This window comes from Dermochelys coriacea, chromosome 4, assembly GCF_009764565.3.
Source record: "Dermochelys coriacea isolate rDerCor1 chromosome 4, rDerCor1.pri.v4, whole genome shotgun sequence".
NCBI classification, from domain to species: Eukaryota; Metazoa; Chordata; order Testudines; family Dermochelyidae; genus Dermochelys; species Dermochelys coriacea.
The window spans coordinates 10,188,052-10,214,401 of NC_050071.1; the positions used below are offsets into that span (position 1 = coordinate 10,188,052).

A 26,350-nucleotide genomic window follows, 5' to 3' on the forward strand; every position below is an offset into this window, starting at 1 on the left:
TTTCAAATCTATGAAGATATGATTGATAAATCTGTGCACCAGTAGGGGAGAAAGCAATAGGCTTATTTAAATCACACCATTTGTACACAGCAGATGTCTCCACAGCCCCAGTAAACTGACGTGAGACTAGGTGCAGTAGCCGAGATAGTGTGCCTCAAGGTCCCACCCCGCAAAATGTGATTTGCCTGACCATCCTACCCTGCTTGTGGCCTGTGCGTGGGATGGATCTGAGCACCTTTAAGTCTTAATCCATCCCTGCCCCCATGGAGTAGTATCTTCATCCAGCCCCTTTCACACCATTGCAAGCCAAGCTTTAACTGACTCTCCTGTAATCCTGCTACACTTCAGCTGCAGCAAGGCTGTTTCAATCATGCTGGTGCTCACTGCGGTGGCCCTGAATGCAGACGCAGCTTTGGAGAGCAATGGCACTGCATTAATGAGGAGGTGAGGAAGGCAGCCAGCACATAGGGACTATGCTGTTCTCTGGACATTGTGATTAATTGCAGCTTGCACCTCTGTAGAAGTTAGACAAACCAAGGACAGGAGCGGAGTGGGGAAGAGAGAGCAGAATACACTCCTCCAGCATAGGACATAGAACTGGCCTCTCAGAACAAGCTACAGCTAGACACAATACAGAAAGTAGCCACACTAACTGTACAATGCTATCTCTGCCCTTCCTCCAACTGGGAATGCCTGCTCTTGAGCCTAAGGAGCTGAATCACTGACCCTTTCACCTGAGTGCACTACTGAGAGAACACAGCCAAAGCAAGAATTCTCTCTCTCTCTCGCACACACACACACCCCCACCCCCGAACTGTGGGCTGCATGGTCCACTAATAGGGCAGGAGGTGCCTGGCCTCCCTGTATTGCTACTATCCTTGGGCTCTGCAGAGGGGCAGGTTCTACCAGGGGAAACACCATTTCAAAAAGCTGGAGCAGCTGCCACACTCATCCTGAGGGCCCAGCTAGGAGGCAGAGCTGTTGACTGATACAGCTGAGCATCACAGGACAACGACTGACAGAGCTGGGAATCTGGCCATCCTACTTCTCCAGAACTGGAACACGTCCTTGTTCTGCGATTCTTGAACAGCTCCAGAGTCACCTCGATATTCAGTCTGTGCTGGAACGTTGTCTTCAAACCCTGGTACAGTTTCAAATCCCGTGGACTCAAAAACGTCAAGGTGTTTTGCTTGATTTGGCTCAAATTGCTGCACTGAAGAAAGCAGCAGGTTGGCAAAAGCAGGTGGTTAAGTCAGTGTCCGTGTATGACTTTTTTTCTTAAGCTTCCCAAGAGTGCTGTTTTTGCTGGTGCATGTTGGCAGGTTTCAGAGCGGCTCTCTGCCCACAGCACAAGATCAGGCATGTCATTTTTCACTTGATGAGCATGAATTGTGGGCTCTTCATAAGCTGTAAGAGTGTTTATGATTCAGGGGGCAAACTTTTAGAGCCTGGAGTGCTTCAATAATTGCTGCGGATTGGCAAAGATCAACAATCTCTCAAACTCTTGAACTACTGCTATGACCATTCTCCTCTGTAAAAAATGAAACATAATCCTCAGGGTGTTGTGACAGAGGTTGGAAGGCAGGTTCCCCTCTACCGTGTGGCAAGTGGTTAAGCAGCATAAACATTTTAAGACCAGAAGTGCCCATGGTGATCATCTGATTTGCCCTCCTGCTTAGCACAGGGCAAAAAACTTCACCCAGTCCTTCCTGCCGCAAGGTCATCTTTTGTTGCTGGACTAAAGTGTATTATTTTTAGAACGACATCTTCCCTTGATTTGAAGGCTTCAAGTGATGGAGAATCCACCACATTCCATAGGACACAGAATAGAAGAAAGGTGTCAGATACTCTTTTCAAAATGACCTGAAGGACTGTGTGTTGATGGTTTTCTTAAGTTGTGCAGAACAACCCCAAGCCACATGGAAGAAGAGAAATGAACTAATTTAAACTGAAACTGGACTTATTTTTGTTCACAATTTTGAAGATCACAAAGCTTGCAAGTTGTCATCTTTAGTGGAGGGGAGGGAGATACTTCATCTGATTTTCATAATATGCACCAACAACCCTGGTACTGATGATAAGACACGTTTTAGCATCTCTTTGAGTCTATGCCTTGATATTTCATACTGCAGCTCTCTGGGACAAATACAAGCTCAGCTGTTATGTCAAAGAAAAGTAGAAGGCTTAGCTACATTCAGCATGAGCAGTTATCTCAGAAATGTGCCTTAGTGTGATATGCATGAGATGTGTTGACAGGACTTCGATAAACAGTTACATTACAGAAAAGAGACCGGGTACTTTATTGGCAGGCATGTCCACATTAGACTTGAGTAATACTGACGACTAACAGTAAAAGGCTGCCCAGGAGGTTGGATGTAAAATAGCCCAGGTTCTGTGTGCAAGAATTAAAACTTCTCAGCCAGATTCCAACTTGGTTTCTTTATTTAACAAACTTGCCGTTTCCCTCCCATCTCCAAAGGGCATCAGTCTTCCCCCCTGTGAAGAGGGGCCAGCACAAAGCTTAGCATCACTGAGTAAGCCCCACTGAGGCCCTACATTCAGGGCTTATGTGGGTTCAGGCACTGCAGAGGTCTTGTGCTGGCCCCTCTGCATGGGGTGAATTTTATGATGGACCCCATCCTGCAGCACTTTGAGCAACCTCTACTCCCACTGACTCCAGAGGATTCAGCCCCTCGCAGGACTGAGCTGCAATTACGCAACTTAACACTGGGGCCCAAGTCCCCTCCTTGATGTGGCTCCACCCCCTTTGAACAGAGGCGACCCCTTTTGGAGTTTAAAATACCAATTTCACTGCACATCTGGCAAACATCCCACATCATCACATTTAATGGCAATAGCTGAGGGCAAAATGCAGCTTAATCAGAGACAGCCCATTTACACCAACTGTCACTCTAACACATGGCAGTATCTTCCTGAGCTAAGCCTACTCCAGTAAGGTTGAAGCTGCTAGCGCTCCTTCCTGGCTTGCTAGGCTGCTGAATGCTGGGGCCTGATGCTGCTAACAGAGAGCAGCTCCCAACAGTAACTGCTTTGCTGCTAAACATTTTCAAATACAGACACTTGTGCGGAGTATTTCACTTGATCGGTGCTGGCTGGGCATTCGGGGGTCCGTCTCTCGGATAACAGTTCATCTGTTCATTCGGAGAAGGCACAGGTGTGTGTCACAAGGTGGGAACGGAGGCTTTCACTCAAAGAGATCAAGGTAGTCAGGTTCCGGGCCCTGTTGGCCACATGGGTAAAGTAGCAGCTCCTTCCCCAAAGAAGTGATGGGCTCCTCCTGTTGGCCAAAGGACAGTCGTTAAACTCCACCGTCTGAAATGAACACAGATGCACTTGGGCACTGATTGACAGCCTGTGGGGGGGTCAAGAGACATCTTTCCATTGACTTTGAGCTAGCCCATTCACCTTTCATTTATATTGTTAGGACTCAGTTCAAAGCCTGCCAGAGTCAATGGAAAGGCTCCTATAGATTTCTGTGGGCTTTGGATCTGGCCCTGTCTTGGCCGGGCCTCACATCACAATTTAAATGACGAAATCCAACACCCTCAGACTGAGAGGAGCTTTAACACTTCACTCTGGCTCTTCCTTGGCAGCAGCCACCTCCCGATAGCCGGTCAGCGCTTTGGAGCAGGGAACTGTCTTTCCTCTGCTGTGACCCAGGTACTGCACGACACCAAGCCAGCCATGATCTACCTCCCCTTGCTTACCCAGATAATACAAAAGTAAGCCAATGACACTGCCTGCCACCCACCCTCCCTCTTCAGCTCTGGCTTCCCCTCACATGCCCCGTATCTCATTCTTCCCCATTTGCTGTTGCTCTGCTCTCCTGAGCTAGTAGCAGCAAATGGATTCTCATCTGTTAAAGCACCGGGCTTGGGGGGTGGGAGGGTGGGGTGGATCCAAAGACACCAGCGTTTCTCTTTGCTACCAGTGTGGGCTTCGCTAATAGGAGCGTCTTTTTGAGAACGGCAGTGTTATTTAAGGGCATTTCAGGTCTCTCTCATCTAATGTGGGGTGATATTCACCCCAGGGAGTGGCCTAAGCAGCATTTAAGTGCCCTGTTCTGAGAACGTAGGTGGAACAAGCACGTTGGTTTTGTGCCAGCCCTCTGCCTGGGGGTGAGCTTCCCCGAATGCCAACTCATTATTTCTCACTGAAATGGGCTTGAAAACAAGTTTAAATACATTCAGTGAGTTGGCGCCTTCTGTCAGTAGGAGCTGAATCCTCACCAAGTGACACCGGCAACGTGGGAGTCCCATGGAAACAAGATCTGCTTCCATTCTTGCTTTACAAGTTGGCTGTCTTGTCTGACTATCGCAAACCAAAACCCAGCCTGTAGTGTCCCCGGAAACACCTTCTCAGAGCAGCTGAATGTTTTAGAAGCTCTCGGAGGGTGAAATTCAGTCCTGTGCAGAGGAGCAGCACAAGGCCAGATGCCCAGTAAGTGCCACCTATGCCTTCACACTAGGGTTGATGTGGTGCGTGACCTGGGTGCTGCACCAGGGCAACCCCCACCCCAAACACACACTCCTTCCAACTGGCCCTCTGCTGACCACAAATGACCTTTATTAGCTCCACTAACTGACACCCACTGTTGGAGCTTGGCACATGAGAAATAGGGACTCCTGAATCAGAAGCCATGGGAAATTATATCAAAGAGAGGCCCACTCTGCTCAGCACTACCTTTGCTGCCGGGGATGCCTTGCTTTTATCGAATGGAAAGGTGATTTATTGCCCTGTAACCCTACAGTTCCTGGCACACAGTTGGTTCATGGAAGGGAAAAATGTAGGGACCGTCCCAAATCATGTAACAAGTTGACCAGAAAAGCTGGTTTGGTTTGTTGATAAACTTGCCTCTGCCTGCTGGTGGCTTTCATTTTCATTATGGTAGCCTGTGCTCGGTGCTGTACGAACATAAAGAGACAGCCTCTGCCCCAAAGAGCTGTAGGCCAATTACAAAGATGAATTGTTACTACAAGCAGGGAGAGGGGCTCACCTTGTGGTAGTTGACAAGGTCGGCCAGCGTCAAATGCTGCAACTGGTCCACCCCCAGGAAGCTGTAAGAGTTGCTGGAGGCGTCTATTAGAAAGTGCTTACAGCCCTCCGAGGACAGATGGGAGAGTACGTAGCCTTTGATTTTTTCACTGACCCGGACCAGAAAGCTCCCAAGCACCGATTTGCTCAGCAGCTCCTCTGCTTGCCGTAGGGTTACGATACCTGCCAAAACCAAACCAAAGAGCTCAGGGGAGAGAAGCAATTTGGGGGGAGTGGAGGGCTGAATGTAACGTTGCTAAGGAGGATTCGGTTTTAACTCTCAGTCTACACTAATCCATAGCATTGACATCACGCTGTACATCTCAGTGGCACTTCACAACCTCACCACTTTGCTGTAGGCCAGATCGTGGCCGGGCTAGCAGGAGCTGCACAGCATGGCCGGGTAAGGGGGATAAGAAGGGAGGCAGATAAATACCTTAGCTAGCTAGTAGGCTGCTGTTAAAGTCTCCGCATACTGAAGGACATTGAAGGCTTCTGTAATTCCACTTACCTATGGTCTATAGTTTCTTTTCACTGCTTACTCCTCTCAAGGAAACGTGCTCACAAGTAAAGAGACCGAGCACACTGGTAGGAGATGCTCACGCCCATTCTGTTTTGCACAGAACCCATTTGTATAACATTCTTGTTGCACCTTCAGAGTCTTTCGTCGCACATGAGTTGTTCCGTTGGCACTGGCTGTCACATCAGCCAATTGAACAACTCTGCTCACGCCCACATGCAGTGAGTGCACAATGTGTGGGATTTAGTGACTCAGGAGACGTCTATGCTGCAATGAGAGGTGTGATTGCCGCTGGGGCAGGGAGCTAGTTTTAATCCAGTTAGCATTACTCAGAACAGCAGGGATGTCACAGCAGTACAGGCCAAGGGTAGGTAGCCAGGGTTCCTTTTAGCCACACTAGCTAGATTATAGCTCGTGCATGTCGGCCTGCCTGACTGCAGTGGAGGTACCTTAGGTGCAATCTACATTAATATTACATGATTGCAGATGTGCTCTACCAAGCAAACGCTTCTCACTGAAGTGCTCAGTAAAGGGACCCAATGATTTTAACATTTTTAAGGTTTGTTGCTTTTGCTTGGTCTAGAATTGTTGGATCAACTCCTCCATGGCCACCCCCACCCACCTCCTTAAGCCAGGACACGTGCTAGGGCCTTATTTGTTCCCTTAATGGTATAGTCAATACAATCCTGGGCTCTTTTCAGCTGCAGATCTCAAAGCAGGTGACGGAGAATGGTTGAGATCTCTAACCCCATTTTACTGGTGGGAGACGGAAGCTAAGAGTGGAGATGTCACTTCCCCAAGTCAGTGGCAGAGGAACAGAACCCAGGTCTGCTGAGTCCCACGCTAGTTCCCTATCTCTGATAGCACTGCTACCTGCCAAGTGCCCTGTTGAGGCTTAGCTTAGAAAGCAGCACTTCGTGTACAGAACGTGGAAGGTCTTTTAAGCCAGTCCGATAAGCAGCCAAAAGTATCAAGCTGTGAATTACAAGTTTGGGCACAAGTTTCCATCCAGAAGAGTGGACTAACTGGGAATGCCCTCCTGGTGGGGTGGGAAATATGCCCCTCCTTTTCTGATAGGCTAACTCTCCTTGCTTGGCTTTGTCCCATTAGCAGTGCAGACCCAGGGAGTCTGTGTGATTGGCACAACATTTGCAAAACAGCTGGCCAGGCCTGACGTTCTTGCTTTGAAATCATTTTCCTTCTCCCTCGTGGATTGCCTGCCACAGCTGACCAGCCCCGTCTGCCCGATTAGAGGGTCAGAGAGGGGAAATGACTTGGCCAGGGCCCCCCCAGCAGGTCTCTGGCAGAGCCGGGAGTAGAATGCAGGGCTCCCAAGTGCCAGGCCTGCCCCCTCTGCACTGTATGACGCTGCCTCTCCGGCTAGATCTCCTTGCTGAGAGGGACTATTAGCAAAGCACTTTGCAGTCACTTTCTTTAATGGATTGGAAGAGGTTGACCAAATTTGTTCCTACCCATTCTGGGTCATCGCTCTACCCAGCATGCATCTTGTGCCTTGACACTGTCTTTCCTTGGTGTCTATTATTTGTATTGTGGTAGGGCCTAAGTGCCCTAGTCATGGACCAGCACACCAGTGCGCTAGGGGCTGTACAAACAGAATTAGCTGGCAGTCCCTACCCCAAAGGGCTTGCAGTCCAAGTGTCCGCACCATGTGATAAATGATCTTTTAAGCCTGATCCAGCAAGACACTTAGCACCTGGCTTTAAACATGTAGTTGCTCCACGGACTTCAAGTGAAGTTGAGGATCTGGCTGAGGATTTTCCACTAGTGGGAGGCTGATCACAGGGTGAAGGGAAAGGTGCTGTCCATGATATGTAGCAGCAGAGTCTAGCAGCAAAGATTTGGCAAGGGGACACTCAATATAATGTGTGAGCTGCAGTTTATGTGCTCAGCGTGGGTTACCGTTGTGCTGTTGAGGCACACGGTGTCTGGAGACATTTCTCAGACTGGGAATGGACCTGGCCTGGGGTGGCTTTCCACAGACCACTGTCCTAAGGGCAGGAGAGGGGCTGGGAAGCTGCAGCACTCACCATGGAACCAGGGTGCTATCCTGTCCGTGGATTTCTCATAACCTGCCCGAAGAGGTAACTGCTCTTCTTTAAACCACCTGATGATGCTCTCCTGGGTGGAAGTGGAGATGGTCCTCTGCACGCCCGGATTCCTGCGGTTCCAAGAGACTCGTGGTTTGTACAGTGAGGTCACACCTCAGAATTCAAGTTCTGTTCTCCACGGGTTCTTCTGCTGAACTCATCACGGCAGTGTCTGAGGCCCAGATGCCCAAAGGTATGTAGGCAACTAACTCCCATCAAAATTAATGGCAGGTAGGCACCTAAATACCTTTGAGAGCCTAGGCCTGAGGACCTAAGTTAGTCTTGCCAAAGAGCAGCTGCTTAAATCTTGAGGTGTGGATGCTCTCTGGTTAGACAGATTAAAGCTAGCTTAATACAGATCTTACCCCAGGGTCATTTGAAATCATTGTGTTATTGGAGGTACTCACATCCATTGAAAGGGGCACTTCTGCCTGGCTCTTGGAGCTCATTGACAATTCTTAAATACACAGCTGGGACACAGACCTGCAACTAGAGCTGGCTACGAGAGGATTTATTCCCTCTCCCCTGTGGAAAACTATGCTGAACACTCAAGTTTGCCAGAATTTCTCTTTGAAATTCCCCAGATTTTTGCCAAACCCCAGAAAAATTCATTTTTTTTAAATCAAACTAAAAATTGACAAAAATGGAGAGAAAAATTGTGAAGATTTCCACTTCATCACAAAACCATTTTCCACGGAGAAGAAAAGCCGATGGATAATTGTTGGCTGGCTCTATATACCCCTCACTCTCAATTGTTAATCAACATGCCCACAGCAGCCAGCAGCAGAACACAGGAGATCTGCCCCCAGAGCCAGCGCACTCTCTCAGCCTGGAGAGCATGGGGCCCTTGCAACATGGCTGGCAGGTCAGTGATTGGGGCTATTTCAAACTAAGGGGAGGACAAGTTCCCTTATGGGGCTCACGGTAGGCCCCCTGCCAGCTGTCTCTATCTTGTGGGGCCCTGGCAGATCTCAGCTGCGAGGGGGATCTTTCAGAGGAGAGGGTTCCAGGCCACATAAGGCTTTAAAGGTTAAAACCAATTCTTTCAGTGCAGATCCAGGAGCCCCTGGGGTCAGATGCACCCATAAACAACCTGCCAAATTCTGCCCCAGTTGCAGTTTCCAGGTAGGTTCCAGCTGTGTCCTGGGGTGGTGCACCCTGCAGTTGCAAGTTAGCTGGGAGATGGTAAATAAAAATGGCTGGGAGTCTTGTCACTGTCAGGAGACCACGCACCCTTCTGTGCAGCCCCAAAACCAAGATGGCAGCTGCTAACCCAGCTTTCCCCAGAGGCGAGCTTACAGGGAGGGAGAGGGTCAGGGTGCCGTATTTCCCGCCAGATGGAACATAGGGGGAGCAGACGCAAAGCACAGAGGTCCCAGCAGAGCAGCCCCCAACTCTGGGGGAGGCTGCCCATTTCCAGTGAGAAGAAGTGCTGGGCTGGGTGCCCGGGATCTCAGAACCAAAAAAGAACCCAGACAGATGGGTGTCAGTGGCTGTGGGTCCCAGAATCCTGTAGCATTTTGGTATCAACTCGTGAAGTCAGCAAGCGTGTACCATGCACCCTGGCTGCAGCATATGTCCCCTTGGCCAAGCTCCATTGACGTCAACAATCCTTTCAGTTTACTGGGTTGCCTTTTACAGAGCTTGGCCACCACACGCAAGCTGAGGGTCTTGCCCAATGTGTGGAATCAGAGGGAACACAATGGAGTCACTTCAGGGGGAATATTGCCAGGGGAACCCAAAGCCTTCACTTTCCTGAGACAGGGGCTGCTGGAACCTTGGGGTTTACACCAGCTGACATTGATTTGTACCCTTAATCAAATACTTCAAAGAGATGAAGTCCTGGTTAATCATCATCTTTGCTAATAAGGAATAGATCTGTCGTGTCCATAGCACCCTGCCTTGGAAAAGCATGCAGCGCAGACAGACTGTGTCTGATGAAAGGTGTCATGGTAGCGTATGAAGGTTACTAATCTCTAAGGCCTAGAACACCCCTACCATCCCCGTCCCCCAACAGAAAGATCCCAGACACTATAATCACTGGGGGAAGTTCTTACCTGTTGGGCCTCCCATTTGTTATCCCAGAGTTTAGGGTTTTAGGCTTGGGTGGAAGGGCAGGACGGGGGGGCAAGCTGTGCCCCTGGCTCCCAAAAGTCTTGGAAACTTCAGCTACCTTCCCTTTGCAGATCCCTTGCAGTGACAGCCTATTGTAGTCGTCCCTGGCCTGCTTTGCAATGGAGCGTCTCCTCTCATCAGCGGCTTTGGATTTCCTCACTGGAACAGAAAGGCGGCTTGCCTGTCAGCTCCTGCCAGGACGCTTTGAAACCTTCTGCCCCTTTCACACCCCCAAGCTAGCTGAAGCTAAGTAGCTCCCTATTTCATATGGGCTAGATTGTGCCCTGAAGACACCTCTAGCCCCAGCTCCTCCCCCATCCCCAGTTCTGCCCCCAGCACAAGCTCCTCTCTTGAGGACACCTTGGCTGTGCAGTAATGGAGGGGGCAGACAGATTTCATTACTGGTAAGGGGAGAAAAGTTTGGGCACCACTGCCGTATAGTCACACACACACACACGGCCATTTTTGTAGATCTTTCATATAGAAATGGGGATAAAAATCCACCAAAGGGCAGGAAAAGGTGATTGTGAAACCACAACAATCAGTGGGGGATTTAGGGGCTGTTGTAGGCCCTCAAACTACTTTTGAAACTGACTAGTTTCCAGCGCGACGATGACCTTGGTAACAGTGCGCTGCTGTGTAGCGATGAATCCAGAGGTGGTGGAAGGTAGGGTGAAAAGCACGAAGCTGGGGTATGGTGGCATAAGGCTGGCGTAAAATGCCCCAGCATAGGACTGATGTAAATGGGTATGCTACAGGGGCTGGGCTAGGGCCAGGGCCAGTGCAGGCACTGCCTGGGGATGCATCCAATGAAGTGAGCTGTAGCTCACGAAAGCTTGTGCTCAAATAAATTTGTTCGTCTTTAAGGTGCCACAAGTACTCCTGTTCTTTTTAGTGTCTATTTAGTCACCCAAGTAGCATCCGATTTTCACAAATATGACACACCCAGTGGTTCCCAGTTGGGAGCTGCTGGATGCTCAGTACTTTGACAATCAGGCCAGTTATTTAGTTGCCTTGGTATGACCTAACTTTAGGGACCTGACTTTTAAAAATCCTAGCTTGAAGTGAGACATATTTGTAATATGTAATTTGTAACACCATCACCATCTCCTGGACACCCAGGGACACAGCAGCATCTGGCCCTCAACCACTAACTATAGGGCAACGCCCCCTCGCAAGACACAGCCAGAGACACCTGCCCCAGAGCACTAGCAGAGTTCTGGAATCAATATGGAACCGCAATCCTAGACAGCGGGGGCAGCTCTGCCCTGCCCTACAGAGCCAGCCCCCCACACAAACCGCAGGGCTGAAAGTATCCAAGCACCTTCCAATCCGAAACTTTTCAGAATTGTTCGTTCCATGAAATTTTTTGACAATTTGACCTTCTGCTGCAATTCTGAAGGGAAACTAATTTCAAAACGTCCATATTTCCCATGGGACAAAAACTCCATTTCCCAACCACCTCTAGTCTTCATGCTACAGAGCCAGGTGACATGCGGCCAACTTAGCTATCTAGTGACGATGCGTTAATCAAGAGAGATCCCATACATCAGCCAAGCAACCAGCTCCGATTCCACAGAGGAATCTGGCCAGTTAAAGGAAGTGGAGAATAGAAAAACGGGCAATGCCAGCATCTCTTACAGGATTCCTGCCACTCGGGATCGTCCTTGTCCGATTTCTGCCCCGACTCCTGAGCCTCCTTCCGGTTGGTGTCAGTGTGCAGTGCCCTCTCTGCAGCTGTTCTCATCTCTCTGGGCTTCCTCCTTGCTATATCCTTTCCCTGTTAGGAGACAGTGTGTGTAATGCCTGGTGCCCAGCTTGGTTTCTGCTGACTGCCTTTAGCAGTCTCTGGACTCCGGGATTCATTTCTTTAGGGACTCCTGTGAAATAAGTGGGGTTCCCCAAGACACCAATGCTCCCTCCTCCCCACTACCTGGGAGCCCCGCTGCATGAGGGCTTCTGGAGTCCATTCGTGGGCACAGGCTATGCAGATCGTCAGCCCAGGGCAGGTTGAGCTTGAGGGGTAAGAAGTGACATTAAATGACTCTAAAGGCCAGATCCTGAGCTGTGCCAAGGAGCGCTTTGGGAGGGAGCGGAGGGGGCTGTTTTATCCTCGGCTGGCTCAGCACTGGCCCACTCCTCCACACAGACCAGAGCAGCTGCCAAAGACCTGCAAGGCCCCATTTCAGGGCTCTCCAAGACCTTACAATATCGTATTGATTCTTGTTTCACTCACACCCCGTGACACAGCAAGCCCCTTTTCCATTGCCAACTTCGCTTTAAGACCCTCCTGCACCAGGTTCAGAGCTGTTTGTGGAGGAAAGAGAATTTGGAGTCAGCCTGGAAAAGGTCTTTGGCTGTATCTGCCCTGGGCGCAGCTGCACACAAGAAGTCTGTGAAGCGTGAATATACTGCAATGGCCTGTCAATAGTGCATCCCCTGCTAGTGTCCTGAGTCCCAGGCCTGGTTACTTTGACTCATGAGAGACATAGCAGAGATCGGAAACGGCCAGAGATGGGCAAGAGCGACCGTCTGGCAAACCTGTAGTACTGCCCAAAGTGGGGTTATTAAGCCTGGAGAGGAGAATTAGAGGGGACTCTGCTGAGACGAAAGGCGTGCTGAAAAAGGGCCAGCCCCTCCTTTGCTAGCCCGAAACCTGGGCTGCTAGCTGCAGCGTGAGGCCAGCAGTTCGAGGATAAAAGGCACTCTGATGCAGCGTAGAAGCAGTGAGTGGAACTCACTGCTGCAGGATGGTGCACGGGGTTTCAGTCATGGTGGGCACCTTTTCCCTGGGGGTGCTTAACCCCCACTTGCCCCAATGCCTGGCCCCCACTCTGCTCCTTCCCCCAAGGCCCCACCTTCGCTCAGCCTCTTCCCGCCCCCTCCCCAAGATCCCCGCCCACCCACCGCTCTCCACCCTCCCCCAAAGCCCTCCCTGAGCTGCCAGACAGCTGTTTGGTAGTGATGCCGCTCCCTACCAGCTGTTGGGAGGCGCCACCCAACAGCTGATGAGCAGGGGCAGGGAACAGCTGTGGCTGGTGGGTGCTGAGCATGCACTAAAATTTTTCTGGAGCACCCACAGAGTTGGCACCTATGATGGTGGGGTCCTCTTGGTCCTGTGGTACCGCATTAGTCAGTGCTAGGAGGCGGTGCCCTGCATGGTGGGGGCCGGAGACATTCTGCCTGTCTGGGGTGGGGGCGGACAACGCTCCCTAGCTTTTAAGAGACGTAACCACCCCAGGAGCTATTATGCCAGCTGTGGGTCCTGAGGGGCCACCTAGGCTGGGTGAGTGCCCCTGGCCAGCTCTGCCTGTTTGCGGAGCTGCAGAGCAGAATCTAGCCCGTCTGGGCATATTAAAAGCACTCGGGCTCACTGTTTACCTGCTGAAAGTCGTACTTCCTTGTCTGAGCCTTGGAATCTGCCAACATCTGGTGCACATCTCTGCCTTTACTGGGAGCAGCCTAGACGTTCAATGGCAAACAAACCCAGCGTTAGCATTGGAGCTCTTCCCATTCCTCCACAGTTGTATACACGTCGACCCAGCTCTGGTCCCTGTGTTGAAACATGAAGCTGGAGGCTTCGTTTAAAAATCACACTCTTTTTAATATCTCCAGATAGTAAGAACGTGGGGGCCCTTTTAATGCCCATCTCACGGCGGTCCCTGGACACACTGCTCCCTCCTTGGGAATCTCACACACGTCGTTTATTCCAGATCCTTCAGTTCATCATCAAATGGGATTGGTCCCCAATCAAGATCGAGGCCTGATTGTGCTAGGCGCTGTACAAAGTGAGAGACAGTCCCTGCCCTTGTGAGTTTACAACGTAGAGAGACAAGACAGGCAAAGGATGGCTGAAAGACAGAACCAGCATCCCCATCTCAGAGATGAGGAATTGAGACATGCAGATTAGGTGACTCGACCTAGGACACACACAGAGTCTGTGGCAAAGATGGGACCGGACCTCACCTCTCATGAGCCCCACTCCATGGCCCGAGCCCCAAGCCCAGCTTTCCTTTCTACTGCATCTCACTGAAACTGGGGTGACCCTTAGCCCCTACACCATGTGTCAGAGGGTGGAGGGAGTTTGAGGACCTCACAACTTCAGAGCCTGGGACAGACCCCCGACTTCTGACTTAGAGAGATAAGGAAGAAGGGACCCCTGTAGCCTGAAAGAGCTCTGTACGTATGTGAACGAGTCTCTTTCTGCATTCTAGAGCCCACCCCTCTGAATACAACTCTCCATCAACAGTGTTAATAACCAAGCGAGGGGACATGGAGGCCTGCCCATGTCCAGGCCTGGCCCTCCTAAAGGCAGTGGCTGAATGGGGAGGAAGGAAGGCCTCAGGGTTAGGACTTGGGAGACCCGGGTTCAAGTGTCTGCTCTGCAACAGATTCCCCGTGTGAGCTTGGCCAATTCACTTAGCCTCTCTGTGCCTTGGCCCCCCATCCATGCAATGGGGATAACAGCCATGCCCTACCTCACAAGCTACTAGGAGGATTAGTGTGTTGAAGAGTGAGAGGTGCTCGGATCCTGTGGTGACAAGGACCATGTCAGTACTATAGATCAATAATTGAAACCATTGTCTCTGCTTGCTGAGAGATTGAGAGATTCTGGCTAGCAGCCAGAATCCCAGTTATTGAGCTGGGTTGTCTTGGGTTTCTTGTACTTTGAGACTAACAGAGATGGGTTTATCTCTGAACCCTCCCACATAGAACTGAATGTGGAGGTCAAAGCCACCTCTGTTGGCATGGGCAATACTGCTCTTCCGGAACTCCAATGTGTGACTTCATTGATATCCCCTTCCTCAGAACCATTATTCCCCCTTAAATATTAATACAGGCATATCTCCCTGCTCTGCTCAGACAGAGACATGGAAATGGAAATCATTCATCTTTCCCAGGTGAAAAAACAGCAAAGAGCTCAGATGCTGTTACGCACGTAAATAGTTCTCAAGTCAGTTATTAAAACAATGGAGGTTTAAAAAAAGGACAATCCTTAGAAGCACAATGCCCATCCCACATCTTGGCCTATGTCTCATCTCAGGATTGCCAGTCTCAGGCATTCAGAAAACAATGAAGGGTTTGACAAATCATGAGAGTCTCTTAAAAATCACAAGATTTTATAAAAATTGGGGGGGAGGATTATTTCCCTTCTGGTTTTTGAGCTTTTAGTGATCATGTTTTTAAGCTCCTCTCTGCAACCGTAAGAAACAGAAAACTCCTTCAGGGAGAAAATAAAGCTGAGATTCTCACCTAATCCCATGACTCCAGGAGTTGAGACTTTAAGAAAACCACCACATGTTGGAAGACTTGCAATAAAAACCATGAGAGCTGGCAACACTGAGATCACCTCATGGATGCCTTGCTGTCAACTCAGGCCCAATGTGGCCAAAACCAAGCCTCAAGTTACCTTGCTTTTGTACTTTGATGACAGAGCCACATGTGGTTTTAGACATATACTTGCAATTCTACACAATAGTAACAACTAAGGATCTAACCCAAACTCCACTGAACAAAATGGAAGTCTTTCCACCAATTTGAATGGCTTTTGGCTGAGGCCTTAATCATTCCAGTGATATGTGTGGTTAATAGCTATTTAGCTCAGTGGCCGGTTCTGTTTCCTCCATGAATCATAATAAGTGGTTAATACTACAATGCATCTCCAATTGATTTCTTTCCAACCACTTGAAAATAATTTATTTGTAATCCCATGGTAAAAATATTGCCAGACAGGAAACATTCTCAACAACAAGCTTGACCCAAGCAGTGTAACATCCAGCTTTTGAAGTCATAAAATAGTTTTAACTTTATAAAAAAAAAAAAAATAATACAAGTATGCACTTTAAAAATGCCAGTCACGGACATTGACCTCATGCGCTCGCTTTAGCACTTGAGCACCAAGGAGAAAAATCCAACTTTGAATACATTCATCTCGAGCTATTTTTCATCTTACCATTAAACATCCGTCAGAAACTATGGAGCATCAGGGTTCCTTTTTATCTCAACAGAAACCTGCCTCTTTAGATTTATTTATTGATCAGAATAAAATCAGTGGCCCAAATTCAACTGTTCATTCCACCAGTGGAAATCTAGAGAAACTCCAATGGAGTCATCAGAATTTGGCCCAGAGTTTGTAGTTTTGTCTGTTCTAGTTTAGTGGCGGGACGGTAATGCCAGGCATAGAAACCACTGAAATTGTTATGGCACCTGAAATGTTCCTTTCATTGTGGATAGCGCCTCATCCTTCAAAGCAACAGCTTAGATGCCATAAAGATGACTCCTGATAGTTCTGAAACAAGGCAATATCAGGGCTCATTTTGATCTCAGCAAGGACTGCCTCTTGAGGTTTATTTATTGTTTGTATTACAGTAGCACCAAGAGTCCCAGACTGAGAGACAGGGCTCCATTGGGCCAGGCAGTGCACACGTGCAGCCACAAACTGAGAGAGACAGTTCCTGTCCCAAAGAGCTCACAGTCTAGACCAGGGGTAGATAACCTGCGGCAAGCGAGCTGATTTTCAGTGGCACTCACACTGCCCGGGTCCTGGCAACCGGTCCTGGGGGCTCAGCTGCCAGGTGGAGTTCTGTCCACCGTCCCCGCTCAGCCCACTGCCAGCCCCGGGTCATGGCCACCAGTCCGGCCGCTGGCCCCCTGCCGGCCCCAAGTTCCAGCTCCCTGCTGGCCCCCTCAGCCCACTCCTGGCCCCAGGTTCCGGCCGCCGGCCCCCTCAGCCCCCTGCTGGTCCTGGGTCACGGCCACTGGTCCGGGGGGCTCTGCTGCCACGCTGGGGTCCTGGCCACTGGCCCGGGGCTCTGCAGCTGGCCGCAGCCTGGGGCAGTGAGGGGTGCAGACAGGGGCAAGAGGGGGCACAGCTCACCCTGGATTGTATGGATTCTTATTATTGGCACACGAAACTTTAAATTAGAGTGAATAAATGAAGACTCGACACACCACTTCTGAAAGGTTGCCAACCCCTGGTCTAAACAGACAGCCAAAAGATAAGAAAGGAAATATTATAATCCCCATTTTACAGATGGGAGACTGAGGTACAGAAAAACCACAGTGACTTGCTCAATACTACACAGAGAGAGGGTGGCACGACTCAGAACAGAGCCCAGGTTCCCCAGTCCCATGCTAGTACTTCAGCCACAAGACTATCCTTCCTTCCTCTCAAGATTGCTCTACTGAGTTGCGGGGTTTTTCCAAAACAGACAAAAGGAGCCTTTATCCAATTCATGATTCAATTTATCGAACACTGGCCCCATTCAGCAGAGTCTTTGCAACCCCCACCTCATGAAGTTATGCACTTCTGAGCAGTGTTAGAACAGAAAACAAGTACCTGAGCATGATCCCAGCTTCTCTCCTTTTTAGCAGCTGTTATCACATCTTCCTGCTCCCTCTCTCCAGTTCTTTCCTCCTTCCTTTTGGCATCTGCCCCGCCCAGGGCTGCTGGCTGAGAATGCAGGGACCATGGCGCAGCCGGTTCAAGGAATGTTTGACTTCCTCTGTGAAGACACCAAGCAGGAATTCTGGAATAGAATCAGTCGCCTTCAGCCTTCTGCCTTCCAAACTACTGAATGGAAATTACATGGCAATGACGCAATTCCGGGACCCAGCAGCAGCTCATGGAGATGAGCCCTATGTCTCAGCACCAGGAGCACGGAGGGTTAAAGTAATCACTCACTGCAGTTAATTGTGCATCCACGTGCAGGCAGATACCTGTTGGCATAAGAACTCACCCCCAAATATCAGCTGTGGTGATGACCGGGATGCTGCCCATCCCAGCTTTCACGGGACCATCCCATAGCACTGTAAATAGATACCGTTCAAAAGCCGTATTTTCGGGAGCACCAGCGCAGGGTTGGGGTTAGAGTCCCGGGTCGATGTGCATGTGGCACAGGGCTAAGAGGGGCTCCTGCCTCTGGAGACCCCATGTCATCGCTAGTCTGCATCCTCCACCATCTGCAAATGGCGTGGGACAAGCCAGGTGCCCATGGAACCCTCTCCCCCGACTGCCATGTCAGAGCAGGTAAAACCAATCAACCAGCTCCTTTCCCCAGCGCTCAATCCCCCCTTTTTTTAAACTGATGGTCAGAGTCATCTGCAAATCATTTGTTAGTAGCCAAATTCACCCCCATGATTTGCATACAATGTTAGCAACCAAGCCTCGCCTCGCCTCCCCTCCTCCCCCGGGGGGCCAGACCCAAACCAAGATCACTTGGCAGCCTCAGAGGCCTTCCCAGATGGCTCAGGCCTCATTTCCTCAGGGAGACACCCAGCTGCCCTGCCTGGGAGCGGACGGCCAAGGCCGGCACCGTCAAAGGGCTTGGCCAGGAGGCAGCCCACATGGAGGAAGGTACAGCCATGGGCAGCCGGTCATGGAGGCAGCAGCCTGCCAAAGGGATTCCCAAGCAGCAGCTCGTTGGGACCCGTAAGCCAACCAGCAAACTCACCAGCCAGGAATACAGCTCCCTGTGACGCTTCAGGCCAAGGCGTGTTCCCCAGGCTTGGCTTTAATTTTCAAACAAGAGCAAATGCACCCAGACCACTGTGCCACCCGCCTAGGGCTTTCCCAGCTTCCACCAGCATGGACGGAAGGGATACACCCTTCCCAAACAGTGCTTCGCCCACACAGCACTCCCTGCCCCCTCACCGCTGCTCCCTCCGCCCCAGAGACAAGAAACCACACATCTGGCTCCTTGTAGACCATGTGCTTGTTCCCAGGCGTGTGCCCTGTGACTCCAGTGCCCAGTTTTAGGGCCCAAGCCCAGATCTTCCTAGATATATTGGTACCTCACTCCCCTTGAAATCAGTGGGAATTAGGGCCGAATTACCTGTGAGGATCTAGGCCCAAGAGGAGCCACCAAAGGAGCAACTGCAAACCTGTCCAACCGGCTCCTGGGGCCAGGGCTGAGTGCTGCCTTACCTGGCTTCCCCTGCTTCCTGCTGCTGCTGAGCCCTCTGTGGCTGGATTTCTTCACAGATCACATCATAAGGCTTATCTGACGCATGCTCGCCCATGACCCAGACCCAGACTTCGCTGTCGGCACCGAGCTTCCACTTCACCGACTTCCCATGCGCTGCAAGACAAACACTCAGGGCACTGGCCACAAAAACTCCCGTGGCACTCATGCCCCCCCCCCGTGACCGAATGCACCTCTGGATTCACACCCTACACACACTGATACTAGTCTTAGTTTTCCAATGACACCTCTCAAAGTGTATTTTGTACAAATAGCTTCCTGATCAACAACAGGGTGAAATGCGTGTAGCAACATTACATAGCCTCCGCCACAAGACCCATGTCTCCATCCTCGCAATGGGAAGGAATTTTCTCTAGAGGTGACCCTCAGGAAAATGCATTTCAAAGGGTGACTGGACTATAAAAGAAAGGAACAACCCCCCCCCCCAGGTATTATCTCTCTCACTCCCTCTTTCACCTAAGACGACAAAGGTACCAACTTTTGGACTGACCTGGGAATTTAGTCAGCCCTGTTGCTGGAAAATGTGAGAAGGGTTTCACCTTGAACCAAGTCTAGCTGGTTTAGTTACTAGAAAGTGTTTTATCTTTCAGAGTAGCAACCGTGTTAGTCTGTATTCGCAAAAAGAAAAGGAGTACTTGTGGCACCTTAGAGACTAACAAATGTTTTTGAGCATAAGCTTTCGTGAGCTACATCCGATGAAGTGAGCTGTTGCTCACGAAAGCTTATGCTCAAATACATTTGTTAGTCTCTAAGGTGCCACAAGTACTCCTTTTCTTCTTGTTTTATCTTTATTTCCCCTAGGAACCATTTCTGACTGTAAAATCTATCGCCTTGTAATTAAATAAACTTGTTTTATTCCTTAATCAAAACGAATCCAGTGTTGTGTGTAAACTGAACTGTTTGGGTGACTCCAGTTAAAGTACCAAACTGTTGTACATTGACCCCTTACAGGGGCAATGGACCCTAACATCTGGACTGCTCAGGAGGGGGCTGGACAAAGGACAATGCACATTTTGGGGGGAAACTGGAGACTGGGAATGTGTTGGGGTCACGCTGCAGGTGGTAAGCAAGGCTGCTGGAAGCTGGACTGTGGCTGGTGTGTAGCAGACAGGTTGTGGTTATACGCAGAAACTCAGGGTGTGACCTGCATGCTGTCTGGCTCTGTGTATGGGGCCCAGGTTGGGAGCAATAGCAACAAAGCATTTGCAGCACCAAAGATTTCAGGGCAGGTGGTGACACAACCTCTCACTGGTCTGGATTGCACCCCAGAATATGATACCCCCAACCCTTGGTTACCTGAGGGATAACCACTTGGCATGGGGTAGGGGGAGGAGCAGGGAGGAAGGAGCTAGCAATTTGATATGATTTGCCAAACTATATTCAAAAAGCCACTCTCGGTTTCAGCAGCAGCAGCCTGAGCCAGGTTCAGATCCCCTCCCGCACATGAGTAGGGCCTTACACCACAAGCAGATAGACTGTAGTCAAAGGGGCTATTTGTGGAGTAGGGTGTGATCCCAGATGCAGGGCACAGGAGCAGACCACAGAGGAGACAGTGTGGCTCTGTCTCAGTGGATAGAGCACTGGACTGGAACTCAGGGGACCTGGACTGTATTTCCAGCTCTGCCACTGGTCTGCTGGATGACCTTGGGGGAGTCACTTCATCGCCCTGTGCCTCAGTTTCCCCACCTGCGACATGGGAATAGCGACACTGATCTCCCTTGTGAAGCATTTTGAGATCTAAGGATAGAAAGCGCTAGATAAGAGCTGGGGTTGATGCTTATTATTTCCCTCTGGTCGTGGACTCCTCCCTTCCAAATTTTCTTCATCAAGTTCTCCCCCATCCCATTCATGTCCCCTTCTCTGGGGGTCTCTGTAACCCTGCCCACATTTCCCCTACCTGCTAACTACAGGAGAGCACCGACTGGGGATTTCGGCCAGGGGAAACAGAGCTGCTTTCTCAGCAGCTAAAACCAGTCTCAGCTGCTCCCTGCCCCGTTACCCTGAGGCCTATGGGGAGTGGGAAGGGAGTGGCAGGGAGGGGTATTTCTAAAGGACAGCTGCTGCAAATGCAAATCTCAAGGCAACCTCGGCTATGGAGCCTCTTTAACACTGGGTGTCCTCCTCTCCTGTGACAGACGTGCTGCCCCCTGTTACTGAGCTAGATAGTGCAGCCAGCGCCTGGCCCATGCTGGCCGGCTTAAAAAAAAATCCTTCAGCCATCTGGCTTCCTGAAGAAGAGGGTCAAAAGTAACACAGTCTATTAGGCTATCCGTGGCCCAAAGCCCGCTACTGCTTCAGCCCAGAGCGTGGTGCCCAAAGAGCATGGCACCCAGTTCATTATTTCAGTTACAGTAGCACAAGAGGCTCTGTTGTGCGGGGCCCCTGCTCCATCTAAGCAGACCAGGGAAGAATTACAGGCCCTGTGTTACAGGCAGAGAAATTAAGGGATTTGCCCAAGGTTACAGAGCAAAGGCTAGGACCTGGGCCCGGCTGTTCGGGCTCACAGTGCAGTGCTTAAACTCCTAGCCCTGGCTGTGTTCATTAGCCAGCTCCTCTTTGAAAGACTTTTTCCTGCAGTAACCCTGGCACCCCCCCAACCCCACCGGAGCTGTAACTTGAGCTGTAACCACTTTTCACCCAACAGCAGGCTGCTTGTAACCCGGCCCAACTGTATTTACCAGGCAGCAAGCCCAGCGCTGGGGAGCCAGTTACCTTTCCTCTGGGTCACTTTCTTTGCTGAGTTCTTGTCTGCGGCAGCTTCTCTCTCCTTCCACCGTCTGACCTGCTCCTGCCTCATCTTGAGGAAGAGGATCTGTTTTTGCTCCTCATTGAGCTCTGCCAGCAGCTCAGGATCGATGTACATGTCTGCCAGGATCTGCTGCAGCATTGCCGTGGCTCTAGCACATCAGTGCTCCTGGCAACACTCTTCGAAGACAGGATTTGCCTTCCCAGGCCAGGTACAGCCGCACCAACGCCAAAAAAAAAAAAAAAAAATCTCTCTCCACACCCAGAGCAGGCAGCAGGAACTCAGACTCACCATGGCAATTATAATCCCATCTCTCCACCTATTTTAGCTCAGACTTCCTGCACAGACTGAAAAAGTAAATAAGCAGCTTGGAACTTCTGATTATGATTCATGGAAATCACAGGAGATCTTAACTTGTCGACAGAGCTTAAAGAAAAGCCATGTCCTTGATCTTCCAGGGGTGAATTGCCAAGATTTATAGTGAGATAATTCCTTTTCTGCCCCAGTAAATTTCACTGATACTGTGTGGACAAGAGTTCCCTGTATCACAAAAATCAGAGGTGTGGCTTACTTTGAGCTAGGCAAACATGCCATTACCTGGTGAGAGAGCAATGACCCAGTGAATCTACAACTCCCTCCCCCTCCACAAAGAAACTCCTTTGGGAACTGACTGACACACTCCAATTTTCCTAATGCAGAATGGGAGGGACATGGGGATTTGGGGAGCCCGCCCTACCCATTAAATCTCTCAAGTTACAACTTTTTTCAGCTAGATGGGCACCCGCAGCACAGCTAGTCCTTCTGCCCCAGCTCTCATAAGGGCTGAGCAGCTCCAGAGTGACCTCCCCAGGAAGACAAGGCTGGAGCCAGACACAGACAGAAGCGGGGAGCGATGTGGGGAGCACAGGGGAACAAGTTAACAAGGTCAGTGAGCACAAGCGAGAACCTTTTTCTCCAGAGAATTGTGAAGGCTACGTTTGATCTTTGAATGCTTTGAGGGCTCTCTCCTCCACACTCACGCTCCCCCTGCCCCAAGCTGTAGCCCCCTCCAGAACTCGCTTCCTACCCCTTGCCTCCGGGGTTCCAATGAAAGGCAGCACCAGAGCCTTTCAGAGCAGCTGGCAGGCTGCTTTCTGCTTCTTGACCCACATGCACCAAGGCGCTGTCTCATGAAAGCTTACCTTGGGTTTGCAACCCAGGCAAGCGCTCAGCACAAACCTACCCATCCCCTCTCGTGCCAGACACCCACTGCACATGATATGCTTCAAGTACTGCTGGGAGTCAATCCCCACTTGGGAGTCAGATGCCTCTGCTGAAGGGTCCCTTTCTTTGTATCACGCCTGCCAGACGTGAGAAGGAAACATGTTCCTTACCTTTCACAGCCACCTCTAGAGTTACCTGGGAGAGGCTTGCTGGCCTCGTAAGCAGGCACTATATCCCAAGGCCACAGGACTTGCAGATGATTTGCCTTTATTGCTGAGAGGAGAGACTTGGCCAGTTAGGCACCAGATGACTTCTCAAGGGCTGGTGTGTTCCAACCAGGCTCAAATCTCCTGGAAGCCCTGAAGGTGGAAGTAAAACGATATCTCAGCTTCAATGTTTTTATTTTCTAAACAAGGCACTGGACAGCCCTCATCTGGAGGGTTGTGTCCACTTATGCTCACCCATGGCTGAGTCAGGTGGATTCACGCCAGAATAGGTACGGAGAAAGTTGACAAGGCTGCGCAGGGGAACGGAGAGTCCGAGGAGAGGAAAATAGCTTGGCTTGTTCAGCCTAGCAAAACGCAGGCTGCGGGGCAGCTGGTACCAATGCAGCCAGGAGGGGTAAACCCCAGGGAGGGAGGAAGAGATCTTGAACGTGAAGGATGATGTTGGCACAAGGACCAATAGGGATAAACTGGCCATGAATCAATGTAGGCTGGGCAATGAGCAGAAGGCTTCTGTAAGGGGCGAGCACAGCCTCCGCATAGGAGCAGTAGAGCAAACATCCCCACTAGCTTTAGGATGGAGTTTGATAAATTTATGATGGGGATTTGTGATAGGGCTGCGTGTGAGCGCAGGGGACTGGACTCGCTGACCCAGGAGTTCCATGCCACTCCTATGCCCTTGTGATGGGGTGCCTACCCCCCACCAGTGATGAACTCCCCCCGATGGTACCTGGAGGGTCGGTCATGTCTAATTAATGATGAAACCCTGTGGGGGTGGCTGTGCGCGCTGCAAGTTTATAGCAGAAGGGTGGCAGGGAGAAACCCTGCAGTCACTCTCTGGATAGCAGGGAGTGAGGCGACCTCTTAGGAAGGGGGAGATGACTACAGGGTGAGGAGAAAGCCCAGGGAAAGGCTCAGTAGGAAGGAGTCCAGGGAAGTAGCAGCAAAGAGTCCACTGGTGGAGTGACCCATGACTGCCTGCCCTAGGGCTCCTGGACTGGATACCAGCATAGGAAGAGGACCTGGGTTCTCCTACCAGCCACTGGCAGGGTGCTGTAAAGCCCCTCAGAAGGGGAACTGGACTGCAGGGTCCAGAATGAAGGGCAGCACTGTGGGCAGAGGGATCAGACATTTGTTTTCACTGGACTTTGTTACCTCAGAAGGACGGGGACTAACTGTGACCAGGCCAGAAGGCTAAGTCACAAGAAGAGGCACTTTACGTGCTCCTCCCTTGCTGGGCCGTTCTGCCCCAAACTTGGGCAATCAGGCCTCCCCCAGGGCAGAGTGCTTCTGTGGGGTTGATGGTCCACCACCCCGGTGTCCCCATCCACCTGTGACCTCAGATCAGACACGGTGACCCACTGAATTTAAGCCGATTAGTCAGTGAGGAAATGAAACTAACCAGGAGTCCCTCAGTAACAGCAAGGGAACAGGGAAGAGGGTAGGTTGTGTCTTCACTGAAGCACTACAGGGGTGCAGCAGCTGCGTGTTAAGTGTAGCCAAGCCTGCGCACAAGACCAATGGTTAACAAGTGCCCTAAGGGAACACTGAAAAGAACTTTGAAGAGAAAGTGCAAGAGGGCGTGAAACCCTCAAGAAGCAAGTGGGTGAGGTCTGCGCACTCCACACCGTGGATTCCACCCAGTGGGTTTGGTTGGCTGGCCCCAGTGGATGAATCCCCCTTTCCAACCGTAAGCTGGGGAGCCCTACTGACCTAAATAATAACCTAAGGAAGAAGAGCCCTTTCTTTTGTAACCCTAACCCTAGTATGGACAAGCCTTCTACCACATCCCCTAATCCCGCGACAGGAAACCATATTCTTTATAACCCTAAACCCAGGATGGGGAGCCCAACCCTAACTGCAGGCCAAGAAGCCCGGCTGATCCCAATTCTAGACCGAAATTGGGGGAGCCCAACACTTTGCAACCCTATGCTGGGGATCCCTGCTGAACTAAACCCTAGACTGGGGTTGCCTTCTATTTTATAATCCTAGCCCAAGGGTGGGGCACCCCAGCCTAGGGCTAGGGTTATAAAGCAGAAGGCAACCCCTGTCCTTCTGAGGTAACAGAAAGTCCAGGGTTTGCAAATCTAACCCTAGACCAGGGATCCCTCCTGACCTAATCCTAACCCCCTCCCAGGAGCCTAGTGATCCCTCGGACACTGGCAGACGAGGTGCCAAGCTCATGCCAAGGCCCCCAGGCCTCACTGAGCTCTGACAAATGCATAGTTGAAAACCAGTCTGGCTCACCTGTGTGTTAGTATACTTAAAATAGGTACTACATTTATAGAGATGTGTTTAGCGTTTGGACATTATGAAATGCTTGTGAGCTGATGCATGCATGATCTCACTTATAATCGCTGTATCTCATGTTATAAGGCAATGTTAAGTGTTTGCTCTGTAACTGTAAAAGTGTTTGCTATGATGTAATGATGCTGGTTCTGACAGGACCCAACTGAGAGTGCCAATTCAGGACAAAATTGCTTCAAGCAGGGCAGTTACAGCCCAAGGCTGGGGTTTTTCCACCTCTAAGGCAAACCAAAACAGCCAAACAGAGCAGACTTTGGTCTCACCCCACTGGCTAACCACAAGTCACACAAGCAATTCCCTTAGACACTCCAGTTTCCCAGCATCTCCACCAGTGCCACTCGTTATGGAGACAGATGGTTATGAAAACCAATACCCCAGTAAAAGAAAAAAGGTTCTCTTGATCCCAAAGGACCAAGCCCCAGACCCAGGTCAATATACAAATCAGATCTTACCCACAAATCATGCTGTTGTCATCCCTTTAGAATCTAAAATCTAAAGGTTTATTCATAAAAGGAAAAGATATAGACGAGAGCTAGAATCGGTTAAATGGAATCAATTACATACAGTAATGGCAAAGTTCTTGGTTCAGGCTTGCAGCAGTGATAGAATAAACTGCAGGTTCAAATCAAGTTTCTAGCTGGGATGGGTCATCAGTCCTTCGTTCAAAGCTTCAGCGTAGCAAAGTTTCTCCAGAGATCAGAAGCAGGATTGAAGACAAGATGGAGGAGCTTTTTATACCGCTCGCTGTACATGGAAACCCTGAAGCGTAAACTGGACCTGGGTAAAGCCTTTGAACTGACCAGCAAGTGGGATGCCAGCAACCACTTCCTCGCCAGGGGCAGCTTCACCCATTTCGCCGACTGGCGGTTCATCCACCGCGCCCGACTCAACTGCGTCCCGCTCAATGGAGCCATCCACCATGGGAACCAAGACCAGCGTTGTAGGAAGTGTGGCTACTCCAACAAGACCCTGCCCCGTGTCCTGTGCGGCTGAAAGCCCCACTCCAGAGCCTGGCAGCTGCGCCACAACGCCAACCAGGACTGCCTGGTGAAAGCCATCGCACCGCACCTGGGGGAGGTTGCCATGAA

At 50.5% G+C, this 26,350-nt stretch overlaps 2 protein-coding genes across 5 annotated transcripts in view; both read right to left on the minus strand.

Moving 5' to 3' along the window:
* Window positions 1-2,276: 2,276 nt before the first annotated feature.
* SH2D4A (SH2 domain containing 4A) lies at window positions 2,277-23,063 on the minus strand. Of its 4 annotated transcripts, none has more exons than XM_043514002.1 (10): window positions 22,927-23,063; window positions 21,495-21,875; window positions 18,725-18,878; window positions 17,138-17,327; window positions 13,180-13,260; window positions 11,440-11,578; window positions 9,741-9,957; window positions 7,624-7,754; window positions 5,018-5,238; window positions 2,277-3,298 (listed from the first exon to the last, which is right to left on the minus strand). In XM_043514002.1, the coding sequence occupies exons 2-10, from the start codon at window positions 21,667-21,669 to the stop codon at window positions 3,206-3,208; spliced, it is 1,401 nt and encodes a 466-aa protein (XP_043369937.1). In that variant the 5' UTR covers window positions 21,670-21,875; window positions 22,927-23,063; the 3' UTR covers window positions 2,277-3,205. The 4 variants fall into 4 exon arrangements, with proteins under 4 accessions (XP_043369937.1, XP_038256639.1, XP_038256640.1 ...); XM_038400711.2 differs by having other exon boundaries at window positions 22,902-23,036; XM_038400712.2 differs by lacking the exon at window positions 22,927-23,063 and having other exon boundaries at window positions 17,138-17,303; window positions 21,495-22,547.
* GSR (glutathione-disulfide reductase) overlaps window positions 22,954-26,350 on the minus strand; it is a 47,669-nt gene continuing 44,272 nt past the window's right edge. The window contains exon 13 of the mRNA XM_038400709.2: window positions 22,954-23,090. Within this exon, the coding sequence (XP_038256637.1) occupies window positions 23,073-23,090 (18 nt within the window). The 3' untranslated portion in view covers window positions 22,954-23,072. The remainder of the gene's footprint in view (window positions 23,091-26,350) is intronic.